At 43.2% G+C, this 27374-nt stretch overlaps 3 protein-coding genes across 3 annotated transcripts; 2 read left to right on the forward strand and 1 right to left on the reverse strand.

The window, feature by feature from the left end:
- Window positions 1–1341: 1341 nt before the first annotated feature.
- PHALS_02091 (uncharacterized protein) lies at window positions 1342–1817 on the forward strand (the record flags this gene model as incomplete). The annotated part of the gene is made up of 3 exons (XM_024716606.1): window positions 1342–1392; window positions 1429–1494; window positions 1680–1817. 3 exons carry the CDS (start codon window positions 1342–1344, stop codon window positions 1815–1817), a joined length of 255 nt encoding a protein of 84 aa, XP_024582188.1.
- A 7565-nt stretch (window positions 1818–9382) lies between these two features.
- On the reverse strand, window positions 9383–9603 carry PHALS_02092 (uncharacterized protein; the record flags this gene model as incomplete). The annotated part of the gene is made up of 2 exons (XM_024716607.1): window positions 9383–9427; window positions 9484–9603. 2 exons carry the CDS (start codon window positions 9601–9603, stop codon window positions 9383–9385), a joined length of 165 nt encoding a protein of 54 aa, XP_024582189.1.
- A 7754-nt stretch (window positions 9604–17357) lies between these two features.
- PHALS_02093 (uncharacterized protein) lies at window positions 17358–17589 on the forward strand (the record flags this gene model as incomplete). The annotated part of the gene is made up of 2 exons (XM_024716608.1): window positions 17358–17384; window positions 17443–17589. The coding sequence occupies 2 exons, from the start codon at window positions 17358–17360 to the stop codon at window positions 17587–17589; spliced, it is 174 nt and encodes a 57-aa protein (XP_024582190.1).
- Between the last annotated feature and the right edge of the window lie 9785 nt (window positions 17590–27374).

Genomic DNA, 27374 nt, shown 5'->3' on the forward strand with positions numbered 1-27374 from the left:
TTATGGGGCTTTCACGAAATATCAAATATAGAAGCAAAAGACGTCGCTAGTTTTTTTCCGTATGATCAGGCGTAATGGTTGCGTGCACACAATCATGTGTGCGCATCATGGGAGGCAAGAAATAGCGGGAAATATCCAGGCATCAAGAACTTCTACCATTGCAATGGCGTCGAATGACCTGACGATGGCGATAACCGCAACAATTTTTTTCATGAACTACGAACAGACCTCTCTCGTACCGAGTCTTTCTGCGTCCAAGATTTTAAGGAAGCAGTAGGTGTTATATTCAATGCAAAGAATAATATCCGTGCCACGAGGATCAAATGGAGGCGTGACGCCAAGCTTGCAAGAGGCGGTGGAGGTTGGCAATGTTCAGAAAAGTGCGAGATTATTGGCTGCCCAGCAGCTTCAGGGTTTTACATCTATGGTAACTCATACAAAACTGTTTTGCGTGCATTTTTCCCCCTCGACGGATTGGTAAACAGGGAGAGCCTCACACAAAGTCATCAGATCTCATTTGGCACAGAAAAGCATGCTGTGAAGATTACAATCTCCATTGTTGCGCTCAAAGGCACCCTGCTTTTAAAAAGACGATCTCACTAAGTGAGGTGGGACTTACAGCCTTTTTTTGGCTAATAACATCAAAGTTCCGGGTAGTGCAATGCAGCAAACGCCTCATTCTAGTCACGAGCGTCGCGCATATCCGTACAATATACATCTGTTCATAAAAGTTGACAGTGTGTGGAGTCATTGGGTAGTGTCTAATGCGGCTATGATATAGAAATATTATGATGGGATACTTTAAGCTTTCAAGAAAAATTAAGTGCAATGACAGCGTAAAACACTGTCTAGCCCTGTTTCATCCGCTCCACATAGCTTAGAAGCGGAACGGCATCGTTTGTCTGGAAAGTGAGGAAATTTGTTTTCACGGACTTTTCTACCGGTTGAGTTCTGAAGAAGATTCTTTAATTTGACTATACCAGATATGATAAGCGCTTCTGGCACTAGTATGAAGTTGCAATTTTTTCGGGCCAAGCCAGGGGCTACTCGACATTTATTACCAGAAAGCGCGAGTATAGCGTGAAAGGCAGAAGCGGCAGTGATCTGCAATCTCAGGATGAGACGGGAGAAAAGACTGGATATCGTGATCGACGGAGTTAATGCGTAAAGAAAAAGAGAAACGGTGACGTCGCCTCAAATGGTGCGGTGAGAGCTAAAATGAGAGCTGAGTTCGTCATCCGTCATGAATGAATCTCAACTGTGGATTCTTGAAAAATGCTGGGTGAAAAATGCTGGGTGAAAAATGTATAATCCCCTTCGCAAATGGAATACCACAACGTGATGATAATAGCCTCATCAACGGGACTGGAGAATCAGCATGAAATTGACTTGGTTTGGTATAATCAAATAGAGCATCTAATGGCATAGGTTAAGCAAAACGACTTTAAGACGTCATGCCCTTTTTCCGAGAACGAAGGGGATTTGGTCAGAAAGGTAAAATACCTTCATACGGCCCAAATTCAATGCGGCCCATACTCAGGAACGACTTTCATTCCGCAAAACGTTTGATCGGCTGCACCTGGTTTATAAATATCGTCAACCACACCTGAAAAACAGCAACATACTTCTCAACGCAGTAATAAAGAAAACTTCTTTGGAATTGACTGTTCATGCAACAGGAAGTATCTCACACTCCAAGTGACGCCCCTTCGTCTCGGGGCGCTGCTTTTCGGGCCATATCGCGGCTCAGTACAAGTTATTTTAAGGAATATTTGTCCATGGCCGTGCAATCACAGGAAGCCCGATGTGGGGAATAACGACAGACGCTTGCGAACAATGATCAAAATTTTGCGCATCAATTAGCTGACTGCCAATATCGAGAAGTGTATCTTTGGCAGCATGATTTGCAGGCAAACCACACAAAGCTAAATGCGATTTAGATTGGCTAGTGCCTATCTAAATTTTATAGTGCAAATAATGCCGACACGACACGACCCTTCACGAGTTCTCTAAGAATGAATCTCAAATGGTGCGGCAATAGATACACCTTTAAATCTGTGCAAGACAACCTCAATCGTGCATTGATTTTGATGATCGGGATCAGCGGTTCATATTGTCCTTATCGCTTCACCCTTTGGCATAGGATGTGTATTATTTCGAGCAAATACAGATGCGAATGAATGCGTAATTTCTCCAGCTTCATTTGGCGGTAAGAAACTATCATGTAGAGGAACCGAGCGACAATCAATATACTATGTTTAAAGTGCACCTGGTTAGCTTTGAGCAGTCTGTACGTAATTGATACATACTATGCGTCATTATTCACAGTAATGTCATCATCACATCTTTCAGAGACAGCGTCAAAATTACCATCCCTGACTGTCCAAAATAGGTATAAATTCATGTGAGTGCATATGCGCTTTCGCGTCTCCCGGACAGTCAACTGACGTATGTCACGATGGTGACATAGCCAATTGATGAGACGGTACGAATAGCATACGCGTCATACGGAACATGTGCTGCTTTCGGAAAGCTTTTGAAAGCAAGGAGGGCGCATTAACGAAGCGTGCAGCTTCCTGTCTGGAACGACTTTCCTTTTCCCCGACTTTGCTGTTTAATCGGACTGAACCACATGACACTGAACGTAAATTGTGTCTCATAACGATATAAGATTCATACGGTTGTTCGAAATATTTTACACCCGTTTATGAGGCCATCTCGAAAGCAGAAGACATACTTGGTGAACGGTATGTATTGATAGCTCAGTCCTTATAAAATTGCAAGCAGATATTAGCTTACACTTGAAATGTTTGAAGAGTTTGAAACATTTAAACGTGCTGAATTCTCGGAGCATTGGTCTGTACCTCCAGCGGCCTGCCGGTTTGAAAGAGTGTTGGCAGCCCATAGCTTTAAAGTCTATTCAAAATACCCTAACGACGCGTTCTTAATTTCAATATTATGATCTTTGAGAGATGTCAGAGCAAGACGGCTCGTGTGCTATTGTAACAATGCCGTAACCGGTGACCATACAGCCAAGCTCTTTCTCAACAAATTTTTCTCCAACATATCATACCACGTCGTATAAAGTCCCGAACTTTAACCATGTTTAAGGTCCTTGTCACCAATTTCAAAATGCAATTTTCCAGACAAAAAGGTCGTCACGACTTTTCTATCGTTTGGTTGGTGACATTTAACGAAACATTTGCGCGGTGAGATTGCGGTGCCATAGCAAATCGCTTTCGATTTTTGATTCTGCGTAATGTAATGTAGTAAATGCCTCTACAGACCGCCTATATCGTACGTGCATAACTGATTTTGACAGCCCACAGACGCCGTGGCCACCACCACAAAGTAGATTCGGTCTTGTTGGGTTCAGGGCTGTCGATCCAATTTGAATTGCTCTTATCAGCTCAAAGAGAGTAACTGATTGCAAAATAGATAAAATATCATGCGACGAGTGCGCAACGCTATCACTGAGATGCAAAAATCTGCAAAGAAATGCTCCAATTTCACAGGAAGTCGAGGTGCATATGAAGTTGTTGCGGTGAAAATGTATAGTAAATTATTGAACGCAGTCAGTGTTTCAAGTGTATCGGGAATTGCCCGTATGCACACACACTTACTGAGGAATGCTTAGCCCAACTGACTCGTTCTACTGCGTATTGCTCGCTTACAATGGACCGTTGGTAAAGTGACATTTATTTTTATAGCCAATAGGCTTATAACCTTCCTAAACTGATTAGTACTTCCAGTATCGATACAACAGAACTGAAACGGATTATACAGCTATAAATGGTGTAAGACATACAAAGTACATGTGTAATGAGACAGAGTAGGCTAGGAGACCGTGTGCAAAAAAAATAACACGCGTAACCTCATAAAGTGATGCATTCTAATCATGGAGATTGTCGTGAGGGTTTGCTTTATCTTTTCTTACCATGCTTAATAAATTTGAGCCCTTTTCAAGGAGGATAAATTAATTGGTGAACTATACTCAATTTTTGACAGATCGCATAGCCTGCGAGTTGATTGACCCCGTGCGCTCGACCCACCATAGCGGTGAAAGTCACATTGAATGCAAAATAACAATTTCAATCTCAAGGGTCGCTTAAAGCAAATGAGTTAGTAGTTATTTGTGCTCTCTGATGCAGGATTGATAGCCAACAAAGGGTCGACAGGCATTACAGGGCGAGATGTTGAGTAGTAGGCAGCCCTCTCAAACCTCATCCGTCTCACCAAGGGCAATATCACCCAGCCAAACGGTAGTGATACTCAAAGAAATATTTCTCTCACAGACAAGAGAGATTATTTGGTAACAACATAGAGTCAAGCTTTGCAAGACAATGTGAGCCCCAATCGATTGAGGTGCGTATCGCAACTACAGGCGACGTACAGCTGACAAAATAGGGCGATTACATGTATTACCTTCTAAAACTCGAATTTAGTACGGACTGTGTGTATTACGGCAGGAACACATGATAAAATGTCAAGTATACTGAAAAGATAGTGTGAATCGCTATTTGGACGTTGAATGTCAGTGTGTTTCGTCCGCTTGTGAAACTAATACAATCTTACATGCATCAAATAGTTGAGTCTTCATTAGCGATAATATTTTTACGAATTGAAGACGATGCACTATGAAAGTAGAGCTTTGGGAAGTTATGAGATCGCCTATGCTTGATTGCGAAAACGTTTTGTGCAAATATCAATATACGACTCATTAGATAAAGCATTTGGAAATGTCTGAAAGCCGAGTAAAATTATTGCCAAGCGCCATGATGTATGTTGATAGAGCTGAACATGAAGTGCCCCTCCTCTCACACAAAAATTAGCGATGTCTGTTGCGACAGTTTATCGCTGCTGGGATGCCAGCTAGTATTCGCATATCCCAGTGCTCATGACTAATATTTAGTAACTTGGATTAAATCAGGTGCGAGCTGGTTCCAGAAGATACTTTTGTGAGATAAAACTGACGTCCAGGATTTCATCTTGTTGAGGCCGATCGGAGTGGCATTTTTGCACAGTCTTAGAAGCAATGGCTCGGGACGACAGTAAGATATGCGATGATGAAAGAGCAATCAAGTCACAAAACCGCAAAGTTCATCTCATTAGTATTACGGTGTAATGGAAAAGCTAAGTCAGATCCGCTGAGTAATGCGCCTAGTGCGCAGAACATTGTGCCTGCATAGGATCGTGATGATCAACTTTATTCACTCGTGAATAAGCTCCAGACGATGTTAGTCTGTTCTAACACTATATTACATAATCCTTCACTGAAAATTATCTTTTTTAAATGTGTACAATCATTGCAAGGCGGCAAATCAAGAAGTACATTCACTTGTACTGGACAGGATATTGAATGCTTGATACATCCTATATGATTCTATTATTGTGGTCATCTGAATATCAATGGGTGAGAAAAGTGAATCTTCTCTTAAATAAGGCTCGTAGAAACTGACTTAGAACTATAGCGGCGACTCACAAGGCATGATGACGAATGACCAGACGGAGTTTACGTACATATCAGAAGGTGCGCATTGAAACAATCGAATCATCGTGCTTCTTCCAGTCAAATATTGCAAAAGTTCATAGAGGGGTCGTGTGTCATTGATCAAAGTAAAAACCATGTTAAAAATATCCTCGCTTGGCGCCGACTTTTTCTGTAATAGGATGATCAGCATGTGGTGGATCGTGTATATTTATTATCAGCTGATTTCATCCTCGTTGGTTGAGTCCGAGGCTCTGTAAAACGCCAATGACGTTCGATCGTCTGGTTACAGATCTCTTAGGTTGCGGTGAGAACATCTGTTTTAACAATGCATTTCTTCAGCTTTGTTAAAACAGTGCAGACACCCATGTGAAAGCATGGGAGCAGCACACAATCGTGTCTCATAGCATAGACAATTGCATGATCCAGGTCGGCGAAATTGTGCCGTGAATCACTTCACTAAAACGCATGGGATCCTAAAGCAAATGATTGCTAAATCTTGACTAGTTGCACCTCGTTGAAGAAATTCTTAAACGTTATTTTGGCGCCGGCCAGGTTCTTGTACAATTAAAGTACGTTCTATGTTGAAATTGCGAAGTTCTTATCGATATCGCTTGCAAAAACGCAGAAGGAGGTCACGGCGATGGTAAAAATGGTGGATCTCATGGCATGTAAGCAAAGACTACGTTTGAGGTCATGTTATGACCCTTTCTGATCCACACCAAGCGTTTCATGTCGTCTATAGTACTATGACCTTTGTCGCATGTTACGCTTTACTGCAAGGAACATTGATGGTCATAAGTGCATTGATGCGTTGGAATCTTGCCTGTATCAAGCGGCAGAGGAGAATGTTTCAGCTTTAAATAAGAAGTACCCTGTGATGAAGTTTTCCCTAATCAAGGTCCGCCTGGTAGACGCGAAGCCATAAGTCATCAGATCAAGACCAAACGTCATTATGTACAAATATTAACAACACAACTCTCTGATTGATTCGATCTTCAACAAATATTCCTTCAAAGTCAAATGCTATTCTTAGACCAAAAGGTGGTGGTAGATATGCTTTCGTGACACACAGTCCACAAGCTGTCATAATCAACATAAAGATGATGCGCTTTGACAAATGTCATTTAAGGTGCATGGGCTTGTCGAACATGTGGTTTCAAACGGAGCTAGGTATATTTGAGCTCATTGTGTTCAAGAACGCGTGCAACCGCTTATCTAAGTTTTGTGTATTGTATATTACAATACGAAGTCACTAAATGCAAAACAATTTGCTTACCCTATCGGGATAGAAAGAGCATTGGCAGCAAGTTGATTTCATATTTGGAGTTCATCAGGACTCGTCTCTTAGTAAACAACCTGAGTAAAAATACCCATCTTGGTGCTGTATATATTCGAAAGACAAAAAAAATCTCCGGAACAGGGCATACATGAATAGATGGAGGCCAGCAATTCATAGCACAATTTTGAAAGCTCTTGTTCATAGTTTAAGCTAAATACAAATAATAGATATTGCTAGATTAATGGTCAAATGATATACGTTTATGTTAAGGAATAAAAATTCTTTGGAAACATTTAAGCAACATACTGTCACCCATTAAGTATGCGCTAACTAACGCGGTACATATCTGTATAGGCCTCAAATCATCTCACACTAATGGTATGGCTTAACTTCGTGTCTCTTAAACACCGAAGTGGTTCCAACTTCGGCTAAAAAAATTTTTTACTACTGGTTTAGCTTGGCCAACTATTTGCACCAGTATAGTAAAAAGAATACACAAAATTAACATGATCCCTTACAAATGCCTGAACAAGAATACCAAATGGTTGAATTACGCAGTATCCGCGGTCCATCCGGACCAAGACCGACCGTTTTACTTCGTCGATAATGTTTGCCGTTGGCGATGACCATGAACGTAGCGGCGTACTGATAGCGACAAACAAAATGCGACAAACAATAACTGTCCTGCTCAGAAGAAGGTGTAACCGGCTAAGAAGTACACCATTGCCAATTTAAAGGTTAACCTTCTCGGCTTAACGTCTGTTGTAGTCTTTAAAGTTCTGGAAAAAATCACTGCAACTGGTCTGAATGAACTGAATTCATACGTAACTCCACTTAGCAGCATTGTAGCCACATCCATTTTGTTGGCCTGCTTTGTCAATTATATGGATCTTTCAAAACCAAAGTCTGATCGATACTTGAGAGGTGAATGCACTTTTGCGCCATCCATATTACGACGTATGACAAATCACAACAATTGAGTCCCGCAACAATCATTTGTAAGCATCTACAAGTCAGACACTTACTCTATTATAAAATATCAAGAATAAGTTCAGGACTAAATTTTGACCTCACATTTGTATCCGAAAGAATGTTTTTAACACTACGCCCTGTTTCTAATACAACACCCATGGTGGTGCTTCATGACCTACTTTGTATGAGTCAAACGAAATCAATTTGACAGAGATAAACGGCTCCGTCAACGCTATGTTCTCGTGGATCTGTTTATATATATCAAGCATCCACATTGCTATACGACACGAATTATTTGTGTGGTGAAGGATAACTTTAAATAACTTTACATGAAACGATTTGAGGCGAATGCGACTCATCAAGCGTACTTTAAATATTAGAATGGATACGCTTCTATTTGATCACAACGGAATATTACAATTACTGTTTAATTTACGTGAAATCTTCGTAAACTTGTCCAGTTAAAATTGTGGATGGATAGTCAACATAAATCGAATTTTCGAAAAGACACCCTTTGTGGTCGTCTGTTACCACGTCCTGGTTTGAGAAACCTTTGTCTAAGTAGTCAATAAGCTCATCACACTGACTACTCAGGCAGTGTATTCACTAATTGTCTCTATCATGATCAGCTCCGACTCCAGTAATAGCAGTACCAACTTTCAGATCTCATCATCCCGCAATTCGTTGCTGTAATGGCTGCACTTACTCCGTACCTATGTATGCATCGTGAAAATTTATAAGAAGAATATTACTGTATAGAGCTCCTACATGCATACGTGACATCTTATATGAAGTCACAAATGTTCTGTGCGATACAATTGCGGGTTCCTTTTTGGGAATCTGTTCTGGTGGTGAGACCAACAAAGCTCTGTCTTTTAAAGTGGATGGCGTCAGCCAGTCTCCTCTGCTGGATACTCTTCACGGAAGCTGAAGTTCAAGCTTCTCGTAGCTCAAGCTTGGTACACCCAAGATCTTGGATTTGTTCAAGCTGAGGTTCAACCCCAGTGCATTCTTGCTTTTGTTAATTGGGATCCCAAGGCTTTATAAGTAAATCCTATAGAAGCCCTTGGGGTGTTTTGCATGCCATGACCTATTTGATTTCAGTTGCGAATTAAAGTCATCAAGTCCTTCTTCTCCTTTCACGTCGGGAATCGCTTCCTAGTCGCACAAGCGTGTGTGTTGTGTTTGTGGGCTATTGTGCCTCTTATAGTTGCAGATATCAATAGCCATATCTTTCGGATAAGTTAGCGCGTTTCTTGTTGTTGCAGACCCCTGTAACGTCAACAAATTACATGGATTGGTCATTCTTTACATCATCAAGGCTTATATTTTTGAACCGTATTTTACAATCAGATTTTTTCCCCCACCAGAAATAATGTCTGGGAAATGTTCCTCACAGCTCCTAATACCTGTCGTTATAGCTTTAGTGACCGCGACATACCGTCGCATGCAGTTGTATTTACCTCGAATACTCGACACGTGGGGTGCTAATTTTTTTTTGATAATCTTTTTACAATGATGGATCTGAATACGGCGATATACAGTCACTAAATGCAGAATTGAAGCAAATGTTTTGAGGATATCTTCTCACCGTGCAAGATAAAAAAGCTCAAGTATCAGATCGTTTTGTAACAGTCTACTCAAGCCGAATGCGCTTGTATATCCTTGGTCTGCTCCAAAGCAATCTACACAGTCTCAAGGCAGTTTCATTAGTTTGCTATACTACGTGGTTCATCCGAACTTCTGCTTGATAATCTAATGGAAGGAAAAACGACATCGATTCAGTGGGGTGAAGTGTGTGCACGAGAATCTGTGTTTTTGAGGAGTGAATATTTACTAAATATTGTTCTAAGCTGTACATTTCTGGATCAACTTCTATCCAGTAAGCAAAATGTAGTTAGAAAGTGATGCGTTTCAGTGCGTAGTCCGCGCTTGGTCGATGAGATATTGTGCAGTCTCCTTTTGGCGAGAAAATCACGTCTATGTAAGGCAACGCGTGATACAAGCGCATGGCCATCTCCACGTATCCTATACTTTTTCATTGTTCTACAGTACTAAGCCACTTATGAAATAATATTCATCGATCGTTGTGTCAACGTTAAAGGTGATGTTTAGCGGTTTTCGGATGTTTTGACTGTCATTCAACATGATAGTTAGTTTGTATTGGTACAACGTAATCATCGGCAACCACAGGTTTTTAATGGTGAGAAGAGCTCCGCTTTTTCGCCATTGCGACCACGTCAGAGATGGCTAGAAAAAGCTGTTTACCATTGTTTTATTAGTGGTGTGTAGCGCAGAAATCGTTATTAAGGAGGGTTCGGTGAGAAGGCGGTACGTGCGTAGTAATCCAAAAAAGTTTGTGATAGAATACAGGAAATTTGAGCCTGTCTGTCGCCCATGAGTTGCTTGCATGTCGTAGTAATTGGAACATCGCATACTGGTCTTTGACATTACCATGAGATTATTAACTGATATAAAACATATCCGCCCGCAAATAGTAGTTGTGTTTTAGACCCGATGAGTATTATTTTAATGAGCTTAGATGAAGAATAGAACTGAAAAAACTAAAATGTTTCTTTTTTTTGCGCTGCGTCGTTAAGCAGGGAACGTTTAGCGTTGAACCCTGAACATACTTTATCCTTCAATTTGATATTTCTTTTGGTCCCTATCGTCTTCTGTACCTTCCATAAAAGAGAAAGAATAGCACTGACAGTTTGAAGTGAATTGTTGCATTGGATTTTGGTATATTTTTTTCTTGTGTGCTCATAGCATTGTTTTCAATCTTAGTGCGCACTAGGTTAAAAACATTTATCACTTCGTTAGAGAATATAGTAGAGGTGATGTCAGCGGTAATTCTAAAAACATCAAAACTTGAGATATATGCTTCGAAAGTGATTTTTAAGGCTAGAAAATGTTTACTATGTCGGATTTTGGAATGCCGTGGAGGTTTCAGAAGTCAGCATGAGGTACCATGCAATATAGATTGGAGCAAATGTTGAGTGCACGAACTCGTACTCCAATACAAGTAATTACAACTTAAAAGATCATGTCATTCCATATGATGAGCTACGAGTTGTGAAAGAGCATGATTGTTCCGTCTTTTCAAGATGAAACTTGTCAAATACTATTATGCCTTTCTCACAGTTGAAGTATTGAACTCATGTGAGCATTAATTAACTTTTCTTACAGAGCAAGTGTTCCATTTGGGTCCATGAGCCTTCGGATTCGTTGCACATTATATTTTTCCATGTTTGCTGTATGGCGTAAACTCAACGAGCGAACACTGCCACTTATATATTGTGAGCTGCGAAATAATCAGTTGTCCGCAACAAAGTACGGCATTTACGTACGCAGTTACGCTACCTCACGTAAGATGAAGAGTAAGTGTCTGATGTTTAGATATCATCGTTCAGGCTTAGCCAAGAAATATAGACACAATTATAATCGTGTTATACATGTGGAATACAAAATATAATTGGAAACAAATTGAGTAAAGTCATGGCTGGCTAGCTGTTTTATAAGCTCCAAATGATACTAAGGGGGAGATGCAGCTCCAAAAATCACTGTAGCACATAAACGTTGTGACAGGTATAAAATGCTTCAACAAGATCACCGAGCATTATGCACTAAACGAAAAGAGAGCGCCTTTATCTTGCACTGAGTTTCGGTTTGTCAGCTCAACTAAGCAGCTGAAACGCGAGCCTCTCATAAGTTGCTTGGTGCGAAAAGATGACATATGTCAATTATAGGGTCGAATTCAGGTAACACACGATATATTTGTCTTACTACATTTGCTTTACCACTTGACTATAGGCTAAAAGTCCACGTTTCCATATTTTTCAGACTTCTATCATCTTCTTCATTAATAGTACTTCACTTTTTCAGAGCTGTACATTCTTACAAAACTGTAATATTTGACTTTGAACATCTGTACATTACATACCCCATTGCACCCTCTCCAGCCAGAAAAATATCGTACAAAGGATCCCCGCGAGTTTCCCTTTCTGGACTAGACTAGAATCAACACTTATAAAGAACACACCATAATGGGTTTTTACTCCCTGCATGCATCGACTCCTACGAGGATTTGAGAATGGGGTGCCCGAATCGCACAGCCATTTTTTAAGCATGGGGAGGCCTTAGCAGTTTACTGAAAATATTTCGGCAAGGTGATATCTTCTGATGCGATCTGGTGTAGCAATTAATCGAGTCTTTACCCGGCTCTTCCCTCACCCAAGAATTATGGCAAACCTGTAAGTAAGGATACGCCATTCTCTACGTCCTTTGTCTCGTCAGCATAAATAGGATCCCCGTGCAAAGTTCCCACTAGGAAGTTTGCATCACCTTACCGCTTCACTTATTCCGAGCATTCTGTTAATTCTTACAGAAAAAATGTGCGTTACCCGGTTTCCAAGAATACGGCATTGTTCAGCCAACATCTTAATGGGCAAATTTGACTCAAGGAGCACACGTTACCCGTCAGCAAACGATTGAGTTGCAACGACGTTTGCCGGGCCGAGCTAATCATCGCTGTGTACCTCGGCAACATCTGGAACATGGCAAAAATAAGCCATTCAGCAATTTTTGGTTTAAAAGAGGTACCACGACCCTAGGTGTTATTTGTTTTTGCTACGACCGTAACAGCTCAGATATGGCATCCTCGCATTTTAGCTTACTGACAGGACACACTGCACATGAGTCGACAATTCAGCGCCAACTTCTTCAGAAAATGTCGACAATACAGGCGGTGGTCGTCCTCAGATCAACAGGGTGGAGTATTCGTTCCTAAAACACCCGCGATGGAAATGTGTGGTGGAGCTGCGAGCTTCAATCGGAGGTCACGCGGTCTCCGATATGCTCTTCATAGATCAAAAGGCGAAAATCTGAATGCCAAGCAGCTTTTGCTGCATTGCAATTCCATCGCAGGACAAATCGGGCCAGTGCCGTCACTTCCTACACAAGCGGTGGTGACACCGTCGGTAAAAACGGAACATCCTGTGAAAATCAAGGTGAATAACGTTAAAGGGAACAAAGATGAAAATCTTGTGTTCTGGCTGCGGGGAATGGACATCGCTATCACGATGGCTCAGATTCGTGATGACCGTAGTCATGTGGCCTTTGCCATGTCGCACTCGATGGCCGTACGAAAACATGGGAAGTCAACCGCCCCGGCTTCTTTGCCACATAACAAGGTTGAAAAGGGCCATGGAGTGGATGCTGCTTCCACCGAATGTGACGTTTCTGAATCGGTCGAAGTTTTTGTCTTACTGTCAAGACAATGGCATATGGAACGGCTATGAACAGAAGCTTCGTAAGCTTCGTGCCAAAATTGCAAGCAAACCACCGCCAGAGGCAGTGATGATTACTAAGATCTCACTTATTGTCTTATCAGAACTGAAGTCTCTCGCATGATCTCGACGACTTTGCAAGATACAATCATAAATACGATGCGTAAGGACTACAGTCAGCGTCGAGCATTAAATCAATCAGTCGACCAGATGAAAGCAGTGACTGCTGCTACCGGAAATGTGAGGCCAAGGGATCGAAGGGCGGTGACTGTCTGTAAACAACAAGTTCGCAGTTTCGGATGTCAGCATTTTGGTCACATGCGCTTGATTATCCACTTGAGATACAAACTTGTCAGTACGGCTTTCGTTGTAATGGTTCCGAGTCGAGGTATTAATGCCACGAGGCGTTCAAGAAACGCCGAATCCCAGTAGATGTAGGGCAGTCTTCTTAGGCAGTTATGTGCTCTTGTAAATGTGGTGGCAGAACCATTCATGAGGGTTGAGCCATTGAGGGATCGTTGTCCTTCGTTAACAGCACAAGTCATAGTGGTCTCCTCGTGATCTCAGCGAGTGTGAAGCGTTATGGTCGTCCGTTTAGAGTTTGATTGACTCCGGTGCGTTGGGTAACTATGAGCGGATGCAAAGTGCTGATGAGAACGATTCAGTGCTTTCGGTGCACTTGATAGAAGCAATGGCTTTATCTCAGTGAAGTTGGGCAATTGGTGTGGTAGTCACCGCGAATAAAATTATGGGTTGGTCTTTACTGTAATTGAAGACTTTGCTTCGAAGGAAGTATTCACCGCCCTCAAGATGGATAAATGATTTGACCTGATTTCGAGTATACCGTGGCTTGAGCGGTACGAGCCATTTTCGATCGGCGATGGATAACGATTGGGAGTAGCTCTCCTTGCGTAGGTGAAACTCTTGGGATAATGAACCCAACTTTACTATGACCAAGATGAAGCGCTCAAGCGCTCGGCAGCCGTATGTTGCTAGAACAGATTTTAACTTCATTGATATATGTCATGCAATTACCATTCATCAGGCTAGAATGATACGGAGTCGTACGGAGTGGCAACGGGTGTTCACTCAGATAGTGTGTCGATAGAAGAAGTGGTGCCCGGAACTTGCCACTTGGGGACGAACAAATCGTTTGTGAGTATGGCGATTTGCCTGACGAAAAAAAATATGAGGGAGAGATGCCGGTTTATGCGCCCCTTTAAGCAAAAAGATGTTGTCGACATCTGCATAATGGAAAGTCGAAGGAATCAACTGTGGCTGGATATGCCAGTACTCCCACTAATTCAGTGGTTGAGCCAAATTTTGGGTGCAACCAACAACAAATGGGATGCTCCCTCACTGAGCACACACATGTGAAAGAATGAACGGAATTTTGATGATCGCGCTATTCAAATTCCCGTTTTGGATGATGCGATAGAGTCCATGGGTTATGTGGACCAGCGTACTACTGCCATGATAGATATATATCATGCGATTATGCTGATCGTCGTATTGTGGATGCAATATCGTGTTGTGAAATTACCAGAAAATGATGTTCTTTTGGCACCGTTGCCGACGATGGAAGATCTGGTGCAGCTCAAGAAAGTTACTTACGATGACAATCTACATTGCCTCAAGTGTGATGACATTGCAAAGGTCGTGTTACTACAGTCTATGATCGAATCAGCGGAACTACGCTCATCATCAGTTTTTGATTATTCCTCTTGATGAATTTTGACAGCGTGTGGAGTCATGCAGGTGATCTGTTATTTTGATGTATTCTACTGATCCTTATTATTATTCACTTCATTTTGAATACAAGGATATCAACTTTAGTGCGATCACGCCCTCTGTTCTTCCACCCGAATGTGGAGTCCGACACGAAATTGATCGTAAGCCTAGTTAAAAGCTTGCAGTGCATCGACAGTGGCCACTGTCGCGCGAGCAAAGTTAGAGTTCTTCGCTCAAAAGCAAGCTGCAGGTTTGGTGAGGAAGCAAGTCCCCTCACAGCGCCCCGACGTTTTGTGTGCATCAAATGAATGTAAATAGCGTATCGTTTACGGCTATGGCAAGCTGAATGCGCAGACGATTCCCGCGCAAACGCCGATTACGCGTAAGTATGTCATAATCCGCTTATTATTAAACTGAAAACGTAACCTATCATGGTGGTTTTTTACAACATAATGCAAATCTATAGACAAAAGCGAAATTCAGAAGTAACAAGATTATGTATCAGGGATATATCGCTGTCAAAACGAGTTTGATGGAACTTCGTGCATGTTGACTACTATCCTAATACTTAGATTTTTAATTCACAGGCAGACACCAATATATATTGTTCCATTTTTAGGCAAGAACTATATGTGTAAGCAAAGTTCCGCTTATTTCGCAGTTCCACACCTGGTTCGTGCGTACAAATTCATAAAATATGCGTTCAATTTTCTGGACAATATAGGTCAAAATTTTCTGTGCATAGTGTCAGGCGGTATAATGTGATCTAATAGATCTAACCAACACTAGTTTTTAATGAATTGGTGTTCGTGCTTGGAACTATTACCTACGATTCTTCGGAACAAAAAGGCACGTCTGACAATTTCATCTCCTTCTATCATGGTAAATGGTGAGCCGATAAACAAATAAATTGTTGATCGCTTGAATACGCATGCTAATTGCAAAAGGAGCTGGTGGGACACCGCTAAATAAATTTTATCCAGAAGGTTGAAAATAGAATTGGTTTCTACAAAGCATAATAGAATTTGGCCGCTTTTGCATAGTGTCTCCTACAATGAACATGATAATCCTTTATTTCAAGAGAGGACAAGAAGAAAAAGTGAGGTCGGACTTTCTTCAGACGTAGTATCAGCGCGTCACGCTAGCGGCCTTAAAGCATGAAGGCTGCGCGATTTATGATAACTCTGTAGGGTACCTCATGATGTGACAACTTTGTGCAATCTTTCAAGTTTTAGCCTGGTCAGAACAACATATGTCATGAATAGCCACACACTTCAATTGTTGTGGGGCTAGTGTGACAAGGTTGTTCCCGACACTATCATAAGGAATGGCAGACTAATTATTCTTTTCAACCGAGTATATCATTGAGATGTGGTATTTGCCAAGTCACCGTGTTGCGGTGGCTAATGAGCTTATAGAGCTGGCGAACTTACCGGAGAGTATTATAAACGCACTTTGCTTCATCTCTGTGATAAATTTTCAAGTCAGCTTCAGCGAGGCAATCATCAATCTGGAGCGTAATTTAGTGCGTGACTTTGTGAAGCCCAAAGAACAAGGTGAAAGTCGAGGTAAAAGCCTACAGCGTTAAGCCTTTTAGCTCTAAGAACACTGTCGATAGTATCATGACTACAGCTTTGGCAATGTTTACAAGTACGATATTTGAAATTTAAAAATTTGTAAGCAACTAGCTTCGAATTTTTTTATCAGTTGTAAACTAAGAGCTAAACATTATTAGGTAAGGAGTGATTTTTTTTTCTGTAAATTTGCGGCTCAGTCAATTATTTGAGCTCGTTATTTATCGCACAGATTTCTTGCTCTGATTTCCATCATTCTTTTGTGACCAAGTCGATATCGAATTAAGGCTTGTTTATGCTAGTATTCTACTCGTAAAAATGAGCCACAGTTCTTAAAAAGGTATACTTAAGTAAAATACGCTGACGACATTCGCACTAGCTCTCGTTTGTCGCCTTAGATCTTCAGTTAGCCAATAGCATATCATTCGACGACATTTCTTACCACAATATTAGATTTTCATCATGATAAGTCAAGCAACAATCGCTGAGTGCGCGCCGCTATAGCCGGCAGATGAGATTCGCAAAAGCAGCATGCAGATGGCTGTAGCAGACCAAACAAAAATAGGTCAAAAGTGATGAAGACGTTATAGTGAATGCTGTTCTTGTACTCTCTGCCGTCCAAAGACTGAGATGCGAACAAAAAAATTGGACCGTTTTCTTCGCAGGTAGAGACCGATTAAGGCATACTCCACATATTCCAAAAAATGAAATAAATGCTCGTATATCTCGTAGTTTATAAGCATTCCAAGAGAAGAAGAAACTATCGCAGATTCCTGTTCCAGCAAGACAAAACATATAGACTGCCTCTCTCCCATCAAGACAAACAACAAGGCTTAATCAAACCATCGACACTTAATCGGATAAAAACTGTCGAAATATGTAGTATCCACCGCGCAATTAATTCGTTCCATCTGTGTATATATCAGCTGTATGTCAGCGGTAGACATGTTCAATCAGGCGTCCATAACTGTTAACACTGTTTGTCAGGATTTGCAAAGATGCGATGGTATAAATCTACAAGAATGGTCGTCGGTCAGCCTAGTCAGCGAGTATGTTTGTCATTGTATATAGACGGTAAATTTCGGATAACGTTGCCACTGACAATAGCGAGATGATCATTTTGCTCAAACGATTCAAACGTCAATAGGACGAGACAAGATTTCGGGACTAGTGGCTTGCTATTTTTTTGCTACAAACTCGCCAAAAGTGACGAAGGATGTGGCGAGAGTACACGTTGTTCACCCGCGCGCATAAATGCGTACCCACTTGTACGTTTACAATCACAACTACCATGAGCTCACCAAGTTCTATGTTGTGGCCACCTGAAGCCGTATTCCATGCAAGGATCTATTTTCGAACGTGGTACGAGTGCCTGAGAGCCGCCCTGTGCGCAGCCTTCAACTGCTACTCCTATGACTCGTCGAGGCAATTGGTGATAATACCGCTTCCACTGGAAGTCGAGAGGTCGAGAAATGAACGCGGTATCCGCAAGATTCGAGCAGGGCTCACGTCGCGCCGTCGGCGCACCTAACCAATCTTATCCTCGCATCCTGGGAAAGGAATGTCCGAACCGTAGTCGAACAACAAAGTGTATGTTCGAAAAACAAATAGAGCCATTCGTCCAGTCTATTCGGCTATACTAGCAAAAAGCTTCTTTTCGAAGTGCTACGTTGTAGCTTGTGCTGTTCCTCAAACCATCTAACCCAATAATCCCCCTCCAAATTCTCGATAAGAAAATCCGTCGCCCGGGGCGGGTGCGGTGTGTGTCGTGGCGCTCGGTTGCCGAGGGCTTGGGATGCGCTTTTTGTGAAGCCGCTGACGGACTGTCCGCAGATGCGCGCCCTCGGGACCGGTTAGGCCGGTTTTTATCGTGTCATATACACAGGGATCATTGAGGGTATTCACAATTTTGATGGGGGGAGTTTAACGGGGCTACACGTACCCTTGTATGAAAGGGCGGGCCACACAAGATAGTGTGACCGTTCATTGATGTGAATCACACAATTCGGTGTAATCACACAAAAGTGTGGCTACCATAACAAGATGTCACTACGTTGCAGGACTGCCAGTAGTAATGCATATTTATGAGGTTTTCTATTTAATCAGGAAAACCTAACATTTTACATATAGGCGGCCCTGCCGCAAATAGAACAATTAAATACAATTATAACTTTGAACGGAAGAGTGTCTTTATCTTGGTTCAGGTTTAACAACTTTTGGAAATGGCGGATTGCGATCCGCTACACTCGTACTGTTCTTGAAAAAAAGATAAGGTTGGTTGGTGACTTTAGATTAGCTTCCTTTAAGCAACGAGCTACGCCAGCCCTGCTGTAAAGATGCAAAATATATCTTGCCAGGGTGGAGCTCAAGCTTTTTCAGAAGAAAGTAGACATCAGATAAAACTATATAGCGCTAGCAAATATGCCGACGGGAAATTGTTCCTAATTAACACAAACAGTGTTGTTCAATCTGACATGAGTCAATTGTTCTCTCTGAGCCGCGCAATTACTCTTTTAGCTGCACGATAATGCGAATATTTTCTGCCCTAGAAGTGGTTTGCAGTCATTTTGCTGTTTTCGAGCAGAAGGTAGCTCAGCTCCATGCAATATTTGCGGCTCTGCTTTGTCTTGGGCATTTAACTTGAAAAATCGGAATCGTGTTATGACGTTAACAATTTTGCGTTGATTTTTTGTTTTATAGCGTCCTCATTTTTAAAAAACATCAGATTCGGAGTTTCAAGAGTATGGCCTTATTCCATTGTAGATTTGATTGTATATGTTTTATCTTGCGAGGCCGCGATTTTAGCCTATAGTCTACAGACACTGAATGTATAAAAAGATGAAAACCGCTAATAAACGCATCTTTCTCTGTTTAATTTTTATGTGTGTTCGGACAGGTCCTGGCATCTGCATGTCGCTTCCGAACATTCTGCTTTCGTTTGTATCGTCACTCACTCTACGCATGAAAGCCAAAATTCTATATATTATATCAGTCATCCTGGTAGGAGGTGGAACCGGCCTGATGCCAGCGAGTCGAATCGTATTGACAGCCCCGACTACACAAAAGATAGCTAAATTGTGGCGGGATCAAGGGTATCCAGGTGAAATTCGAGCAATTTGGACCCTTTGAGGCGAAGCCTGTAGAAGCATTTTCTGCGCTAATTTTAAAAAAAAACAGTGATATCATCTCTCTCCAGCAACACAGTCTCTTAGCGACAATTTCTCGAAGAAAGTACTGATGCATTCTGACTTACCGATGTTCGGTGGTGAATATTACCAATATTTTAACAATTCTCTCTTGGAGTGTTCGCTAAAATTTGCTATAAAGCGCGGATCTCAATACCAAATCATTACTACCTGGAGGTCATGTTTTTTTGTGAAAACTTTATCAAGGAATAGCCTAGCTCTGTCTTCAGCATGCACGATTTCGCTGACAACAACAAGCTAATCTAAACTGCTAAGCATGGCGACATATCGAAATATTGACTATACTGGACGCACCTCTTACACGACTAGAAAACGACTTCATTCTGATAGACTGTCAACATTGTGCTGGAACGAGCAGGCTGTATGAAAGCGCCGGCGCACGCGACGACAATTTTACTCGTTCAAACGTGTCCCATGTGCAAGCATAAGTGCTCACCTAGCTGTGCATTTTGTAACCACCAGTACATCTACGCAAATCAATGCAATTTACTTCCAGGTGGAATATCTTGTGTCTGGTGGAGTATTCTGTACTCGACTATATCGGCATGAGTAACGCCAGATGTTAATTATTAAACTCAGAGATGAGACAAGCTCCTATCTGGATAAGAGCGGCTTAAGTGGACAGAAATTCAGCCTTACGTTAGGCGGGGCAAAGGTGCGTCGAGCTTGCGATCCTCGAGCTAGAAGACGCTTGTGCGTGGTACTTTGTATAAAAGGCAATTTTAAGATGGGAAGTGTTGAAGAGACATAACCACGGGCGTTTGCACCACTAAATCAGGCGTTTTGTGTGCTATTAAATTCCTACTCGCTTGATAAGTAAGGCAAGCGTTTGCAGACAATGTCCAAGAGCTAAAAGCGCAATAAACTCCCTCTCGCATGCTGTAAGGTTGCTATCTGTAAAAGGGATGCGTCTCCACGCAGATCTTGCACGTTTACTTTAAACTTTTAATGGATGAAGTAGGTTTTGCATTAAATGCAGAACAAAGATTCCCTTTTGCGAGGTTTGACAGGAATGCGAGTAGTATGAGGCTCGAAAAGAACACTAAAAGCGATAGGGCTCAGCCATGATGCGGGGGGATGTGATCGTTTTGCTTGTTTGCCGCTCCATGTTACTGAATTCTAAATATTTGGCAGCACTTTACGTATTCCCTTCGACCCTGCGTTGAGGCTAACCTTTGCCAAGTATTCAACTCGTAGAAGGAAACTCGTAGAAGGGAATACTTGGCAAAGGTTAGCCTCAACGCAGGGTCAGCTGACAGATCTTCGTGGAGAAACATCAAGTCTCGGTAGGCGCAGGATGTCCCACTAGGAAGGACTGCATTCTAATAAACTTCGTGAAACTTGGGCTTGACCATCCCCAGTCTTCGAGGGAGTAATTCTTGCTGATTATTTAACGGTCCAGTGTCGGCTTCCGTGAAAAAATATGGCGGGATTTCTGAACCTGTTGAACGCCATGCTCGATTGGGGGGTCGTGCAATTAAGTACGGCGCGACTGTTGCCAACCTAGAGAGAGCCAATAGTGAATTCATGACGCAATTGCGAATACGAAAATGGGTGTCTTCCAACAGAAACTGTTTGGAGATTCGGATGCTCTTTTGAAGATTTCGGGTAATTTAAGGCCTTTAATATCTAAGAGCGCATTCACGATCTATATCTAAATTTAAGATATGATCTCATTCTGGATATTGCCTAGGTCAAGCATCATGAGCCGGCTTCCGACTGATATTGGGTGCCACAAACACTTTTCGTTCACTGGAATTCTGATGAGCCGTAGATTCACTTCTATATTGTGATGAGATTTTCCGTTGGCGCGGTCATAAAGCTGCAACAGCGTCTGCGTAAAACATAAGATTGTCCGTTTCAATACATCAAACATATTGCTGAATTCCTTTAGCTGGACTAAACTCCAAAAAGCAAAACTGTTCACCAAGATGAGACAAGAACTAAAAAACTAATATCGAGATATCCAGAATGTATCTGCTGAGTTAAAACAGCGACGTTGTATCGTGATCGTCGGATTGTCATTTTGATAAATTCTTAGCTATAGCATAAGCTGAAATATGCTGTGCCAGAACCGTTGACGATACATTAGTGTGACCGTGTGTTGTGGCCCCCTATACCATGGCCTGTAGCGTCGAGCTTAACTCGGTCAAGCAAAAGGGTCAGTTTCTGTGGCTCTTAGGAATGGTTTATCAATGACAAGATGTACAGCTCTCTTGGCTCAGCACTACCGTGTGACGCTTCCGCCGTGTAAGACAGTGAAGCTAACCGGGATAGCGGCGAGGAGTTTCTCTACTATGAATGGAGTGATTGGGGTGTGAAATGTTTGAGTCGCCTTCCTACGGCCTTGGCAGAAGGTTTTCTTGAGCTTGTATGCAAATGAATATAACACTGTAGCCAGTACAATTGAAACCAGAGGGGAAGATGATGATCTCATCATACGTCATGGATACTACCATGCTTGCAAACACGTGTGGTATGGGTCTTTCAGCCTTTCTCCATACGAAGAACATGACGGCTATTCCTATGGTCCAACTCATATATTTATCTTTTGTCGATGGGGTACCAAAACAAGCTCACAAATACCCTCTACGTCTATTGCTCCCAGATCGAAAACGTGCATCATTAATCCAAATTTCATGAGCCGAAGACTGCGTTACACGACAATGACTCTCGTCACAAGATCAGTGTGACGTCATCAATTCTTTTTACGCGCCAATCATTATTTCGTTTGGTGGGAGGTCGTCAATTTTGCCCTTGTCGGTGCCAATGCAACGACCTTTCCGTAACAAACAGCGATATTATGAAGGATGTGATCGAAATCAATATAGTCTGGTGCATATTATTCGGCACTCTTACCCTAATTGTTGATTACTATCGACTGCTCAAGAGATACATTGGTATCTTTCTCACAGCAGGAAATTTCATAAAGGGAATGATTGATTTTGCATCAGGGACTAATATGCACCTGGGACAATCAATTCTCTAATATTGCAGCTGTCTAAGCAACATCGGGCCAATGCAAAAACTATCAGGATTATATATTCGTCCATATTCGTGTGGGTCACTATAAATCAGAAGTGGACATGCATACCAGCACTTGCGAGGAATTCCCGCTCAATGGACCTTTTCGCCGAGATGGATGAGTGTTTCGTTATTGCTTACAAATTTTATACGATGCATATTTTGAAGCTTGACAAGTGAGCTGGTTCCGCAAAGATTGTAAGTAAGCCAGTATCTTAATTTTCAAGGCAACCTAAGGAAGTCGTTTTGTCTGCGTAACTCCTTGCTCATTCATAGTGCAGAATACACCGACAAGGTACAGCCCCAAACTAGGCACCTTGAAGCGACGGCAAATAGTATTAGAGAGTAGCAGAATACATGGACTTTAAGGCTGTAGAAGGAACCCTAATGAGCTACCTAATTCATGCTCTATTAGATCCTAGTCGACCAAATTGTAACCTTTGAGATGTTAGCATAGGCTGTGCTCAATTTCAAGCAGACGCCTATTTGTATGGATGTGTAACGGGGTTACACGTACCTTTGTAGGAAAGAGCTGGTAGCACAAGATTTTGCGACCGTACATAGGTGTGTATTACACAGTTAATAAAATCACACAGTGGTGTGGTCACACCGTAACCATGTGGCAGGATTGCCAGTAGAAATGCATATTACTATAATGATTAGATTTTGCTATGTTAAGTAGGTATTACTATATCTTAAGGTCCTAGATATGGGAGCTCTGCCGCACCTAAAACAAACAAGATAGTCTCGTTTCTAAACAGAAGTGTTTGTTTGCCTTGGTGAGGCTGTAGTTCTTAGAGGTAGCGGATTGCGATCCGCTACAGCCGTACTGGCTCTTGGAAGAACGTAAGGTCGGTGACCTTAGTCTGGAAGGAGCTGAAGCGTCAGCTTCTGCGAGTGTTCTCGCCGTCTAATCAGGCATATCGCGTGGGACCGCGTTTCTTTGCTGCCCGACAGGGCAAGAAAAAGTTGGTAGACTTTTTTCCAGGAGGCGAGAATACTTATTGCGGAAATGGAAGCAGATCCTCTCCCCGAGGCGGTCGCAGTGACCGTATTCATGAAGGACCTCCGCACTGGCGTGGCTAGAATGGCAGTCTTCCAGGTGTATCCAGCTTCCTTGAAAATGCGGTAGGCGTGGCATTGAATGCCAACATCAAGTCGGCAGGACTTGATCTCAAGCACACACTTAGAGCCAATGGATCTCAGCTATGCTGTGAAGGAAGAGGTTGAGCTCCGAGCTGCTGAACGGCGTGTAAACACCCGACGGTTTTTTTTTTGGAGACACCCGTCACCTTCGGACGGGTTGTCCCTTGCGCAAGGAGCGTAAAAGCTCGTCGAATCGACGTCCCCTTTCTAACCAATCTACTGGGGGAGAACTGAGTTCTGTTGAGCCTCAAAGAGGTAGAGGGCAAGAGGGCCCAGCTCCGAAGAGCCCCGTCCTCTTGAACACGGGTCGTGCGTGAAAGCCGGGCTTACTGGTCGTTCAGGCGACCGTGAAGGTCCTCGATAAGCAATGGAAATTCTTTATCAATTTTGGTGCGTCGGGCAATCATGCTGGACGCTCTACGATCGAAGGAAGTCTGTATGTTGAGGCGTTGAAAGCGCGGTTGAGTGAAACCGTAACTGTTCGCTTAGAGAAAGGGCTTGTGTCACTGTGCCGAGGGTCCCTGTGGGCCTCGGTGTCAAGTTTCTTCACTTTGACAGCGTGGAACGGTTAGTCTTAGACTTGGATGCAAGGTATGACCTTATCCTTGGTATGGCATGGTTGGAACACCATGAGCCATAGATTGATTGGAGGCCGAAGACCTTTGGCGCTACACGCACGTCTCCTAGTGGAGCTTTGGTAACGCATAAATCCACCTCTGCCAGGAGCAAAAGCGGTATTGGCGTGGGCACTGGACCGGGGCGGTCAATATGCTGGATATCGGATAATCCAAGCTGTCAAACACCAAAGGTATTTTGGACAAGAGTCCCGAGCGTGGCTCGCGGGCTGAACGTGGAGTGGCATGTATCCCACTAAGCGTTTCTCAGGTATTGGAGCAATCGCTGCATGCCAAGAGTGGACTGGTCGGCCAAGTGCCATGGCATCGAGAACGAGGCCCTAGTGATGTATATGGAGTGGCACGTAACCCACAGAGCGTTGCTCGCTTTACAAAGCAGTCTCGGCATGCCAAGAGTGGCATGGTCGACGACGTCCGAGGCATCTTGGGTAAGGATCTTCTGATGCGCGTGGAGTGGCACGTAATCCAATGGATAAAGACTGCGGAAACAGCAGCTCTTCGTCGGATGTTGTTAATAACATCAAGGCTCTGGTGGAGTAGGGAATGGGGACCAAGTGAGTGTTCCCACTGGTCTCGATGAGGCGTCAAAACCCTTATAGAGAGAAAAGGGCGAAGCTGTATAATATCTGCAAGACGAAGGGCGTCGACCCTGACCTAGGGTGTGTCTACCGTACACGATAGCGCACAGCTATATACCCCATTACGGGAGAGAACGACGGCGACGTCACCCTCGAGACTCATCCCGCGGTCGATGCTCTTCTTGAGCTGAACATTATGTCTTCCAAGGGTTTAGCGGTGCCTTGAAGGCAAACAAGTTAACTGAGGAGGTCATTCTAAGACCGAACGAGGAGATTTACTCGTCGTCGCTTCTGGATGAAGCTGTCCTGGAGGAGGTCAAGAGGGTGCTGAACGAACGAAGTGGATCGTGGAGCCTGAAGGATCCTTTAGATCCGTAGTATCATTTGGTTAAGGAGTTTCAGGACGTCTTTTCCAAAGACCCGCCGTCGGTCCTACCTCTGGACCAAAGTGTGCGTTATGAGGTATATCCGGCTCCGGGAACGTGCGTAACACGCCAATGGCCCCTGTTCAAAGAGCAGTGAGACGTCGCTGACGCGTATATGCGTGCGAAGCACGACTCAGGAATGGTACATGAATGTAAGTCTCCCAATTCAACACCCACGTTATGTGTCCGGAAGCCGAACGGGAAGTGGTGTATCGTTTACGCTTATAATAAGCTAAACGCTGCCATTATTCCGGCATAAAAGCCGATTCTTTGAAAGGAAGTTCTCCAGAATAATATGGTTGGCTGTAGAAAGTACAGCGCACTCGACTCGGTAGATGGTTAGTACCAATTGCTCGTGAGAGCGAGATGCTCTGGGATTGGCTGGTGATGCCCCAAGGGCTGTCAAATCCGCCAGCAATATTAATCGTCTTGAGACGCAATTGTTTAGGCCCCACCAAGCGTTTGCACATACATATTTCGGCGACATTATCCTCCGCAGTCGTGCGGGGCACGGAAGGATAGATGCGGAAAAACACATCGTCCATAAGACAGCAGTGCTCGAGTGTATGCGCACGAATAAACCGTATGCTAATGCCGATAAGTGCATCTTTAGCGCGTAAAAAATCCATTTTAAGGATGCTTCATAGGAAAGCGTAGCTTTAAAGTGGACCCCGCTAAGGTCAAGGACATTGTGAACTAGTCGGTCCAAAGAACCAAAAGGACTTGCGCAAGTGGCTTGGCCTCGCAATCTGCTTGTACAAGTATAGCGCAAGTTATGCGGAAATGTCACGGCCATTGTCAAATCTCCTTAAGACGGATACGGAATAGTGTTGAGTAACGGAGCATCGAGAGGCTTTAACAGGGTCAAAGACGGCCTCCTTCATTCACCATCACTGGATTTTGCCAGACCCCGATCGTCCTTTTAGTGTCGTCTGTGATGCTTCGGACTTTGCCATCGGCTATGCACTGCTGCAAGCAGGCGAGATCGGGTGTTTGTGTTCGAATCTCACCAACTTAAGGCAGCGGGAGAAACTACCCAGTCCATTAGAAGGATTTATTTGCGATGAAGTACGCACTTGTCAAGTTCAGGTAGCATCTGCTTGGCTCAACGCCGTTTGTGATGTACACGGATCATGGGTCATTACGCACTGCGGCTCAGTCGCCTCACCTCTCGCAGAGGTGGCTCTCATTTTCTGCAGAATATAACTTCGACGTGAAGTACAAGCCAAGAAAGCGGAATGCTTAAGCTGATGCGTTTTCACACAGATCGGACCTAGAGCTTGCTCATGTTACGACGGTGACGTCGTCAGTGACGGATTTGATCCGTGCCGCATACGCGGGTGATGGTATGTGAATGGCGCTGCTACAGGCTCTCGGAAGCAAGAAGTTTGAAAACTTGGACAAGAAACTGTCGGCGCGATTCCGCACACGATTACACCGATATTCGTTTAATAATGATGTATTATAGCATCAATTCTACAGATACGCCACGAATTGTTTCGATGAGGATTCAAAATACCGTATCCGCTATGAGACCCATGACACTCCACTCAGTGGTTATCTCGGTCGTGAGAAGACGTACAGCTCTGTGAGTTTCCACTACCAGTGACCCAAGCTGAACAAACAGACGAGCACATATGTGCGCATGCGAGAGACGTGTCAAAGGGTGAAATCCTTTCTGAATGCGGCAGCGTCGCTGGCCAGTTTACCGGTACCCTTCAGGTGTTGGCAGTCCATGAGTATATACTTTGTGTTTTGGCTTGCCGAAGGACTCGGCAGGTAACTCGGTTGTAGTGGTCTTTGTGGACCGTTTGAGCAAGATGACTTATCTTGCGGCAGTGCCGGACACAATCGATGGTGAAGGTGTAGCGACGCTGTTTGTAGATCATGTCTTTTGACAGCATGGATTCCCGGAGTCAATCCACTTTGATAGATACTAGGAAGTTTTGGTCTACAATCTCCAGAAAGCTGGGCACCAAGTTGACTATGTCAACAGCGGACCATCCGCAAACCGATGGTCAAACT

Source organism: Plasmopara halstedii, assembly GCF_900000015.1.
Source record: "Plasmopara halstedii genome assembly, contig: Scaffold_1651, whole genome shotgun sequence".
Classification (NCBI taxonomy): domain Eukaryota; phylum Oomycota; class Peronosporomycetes; order Peronosporales; family Peronosporaceae; genus Plasmopara; species Plasmopara halstedii.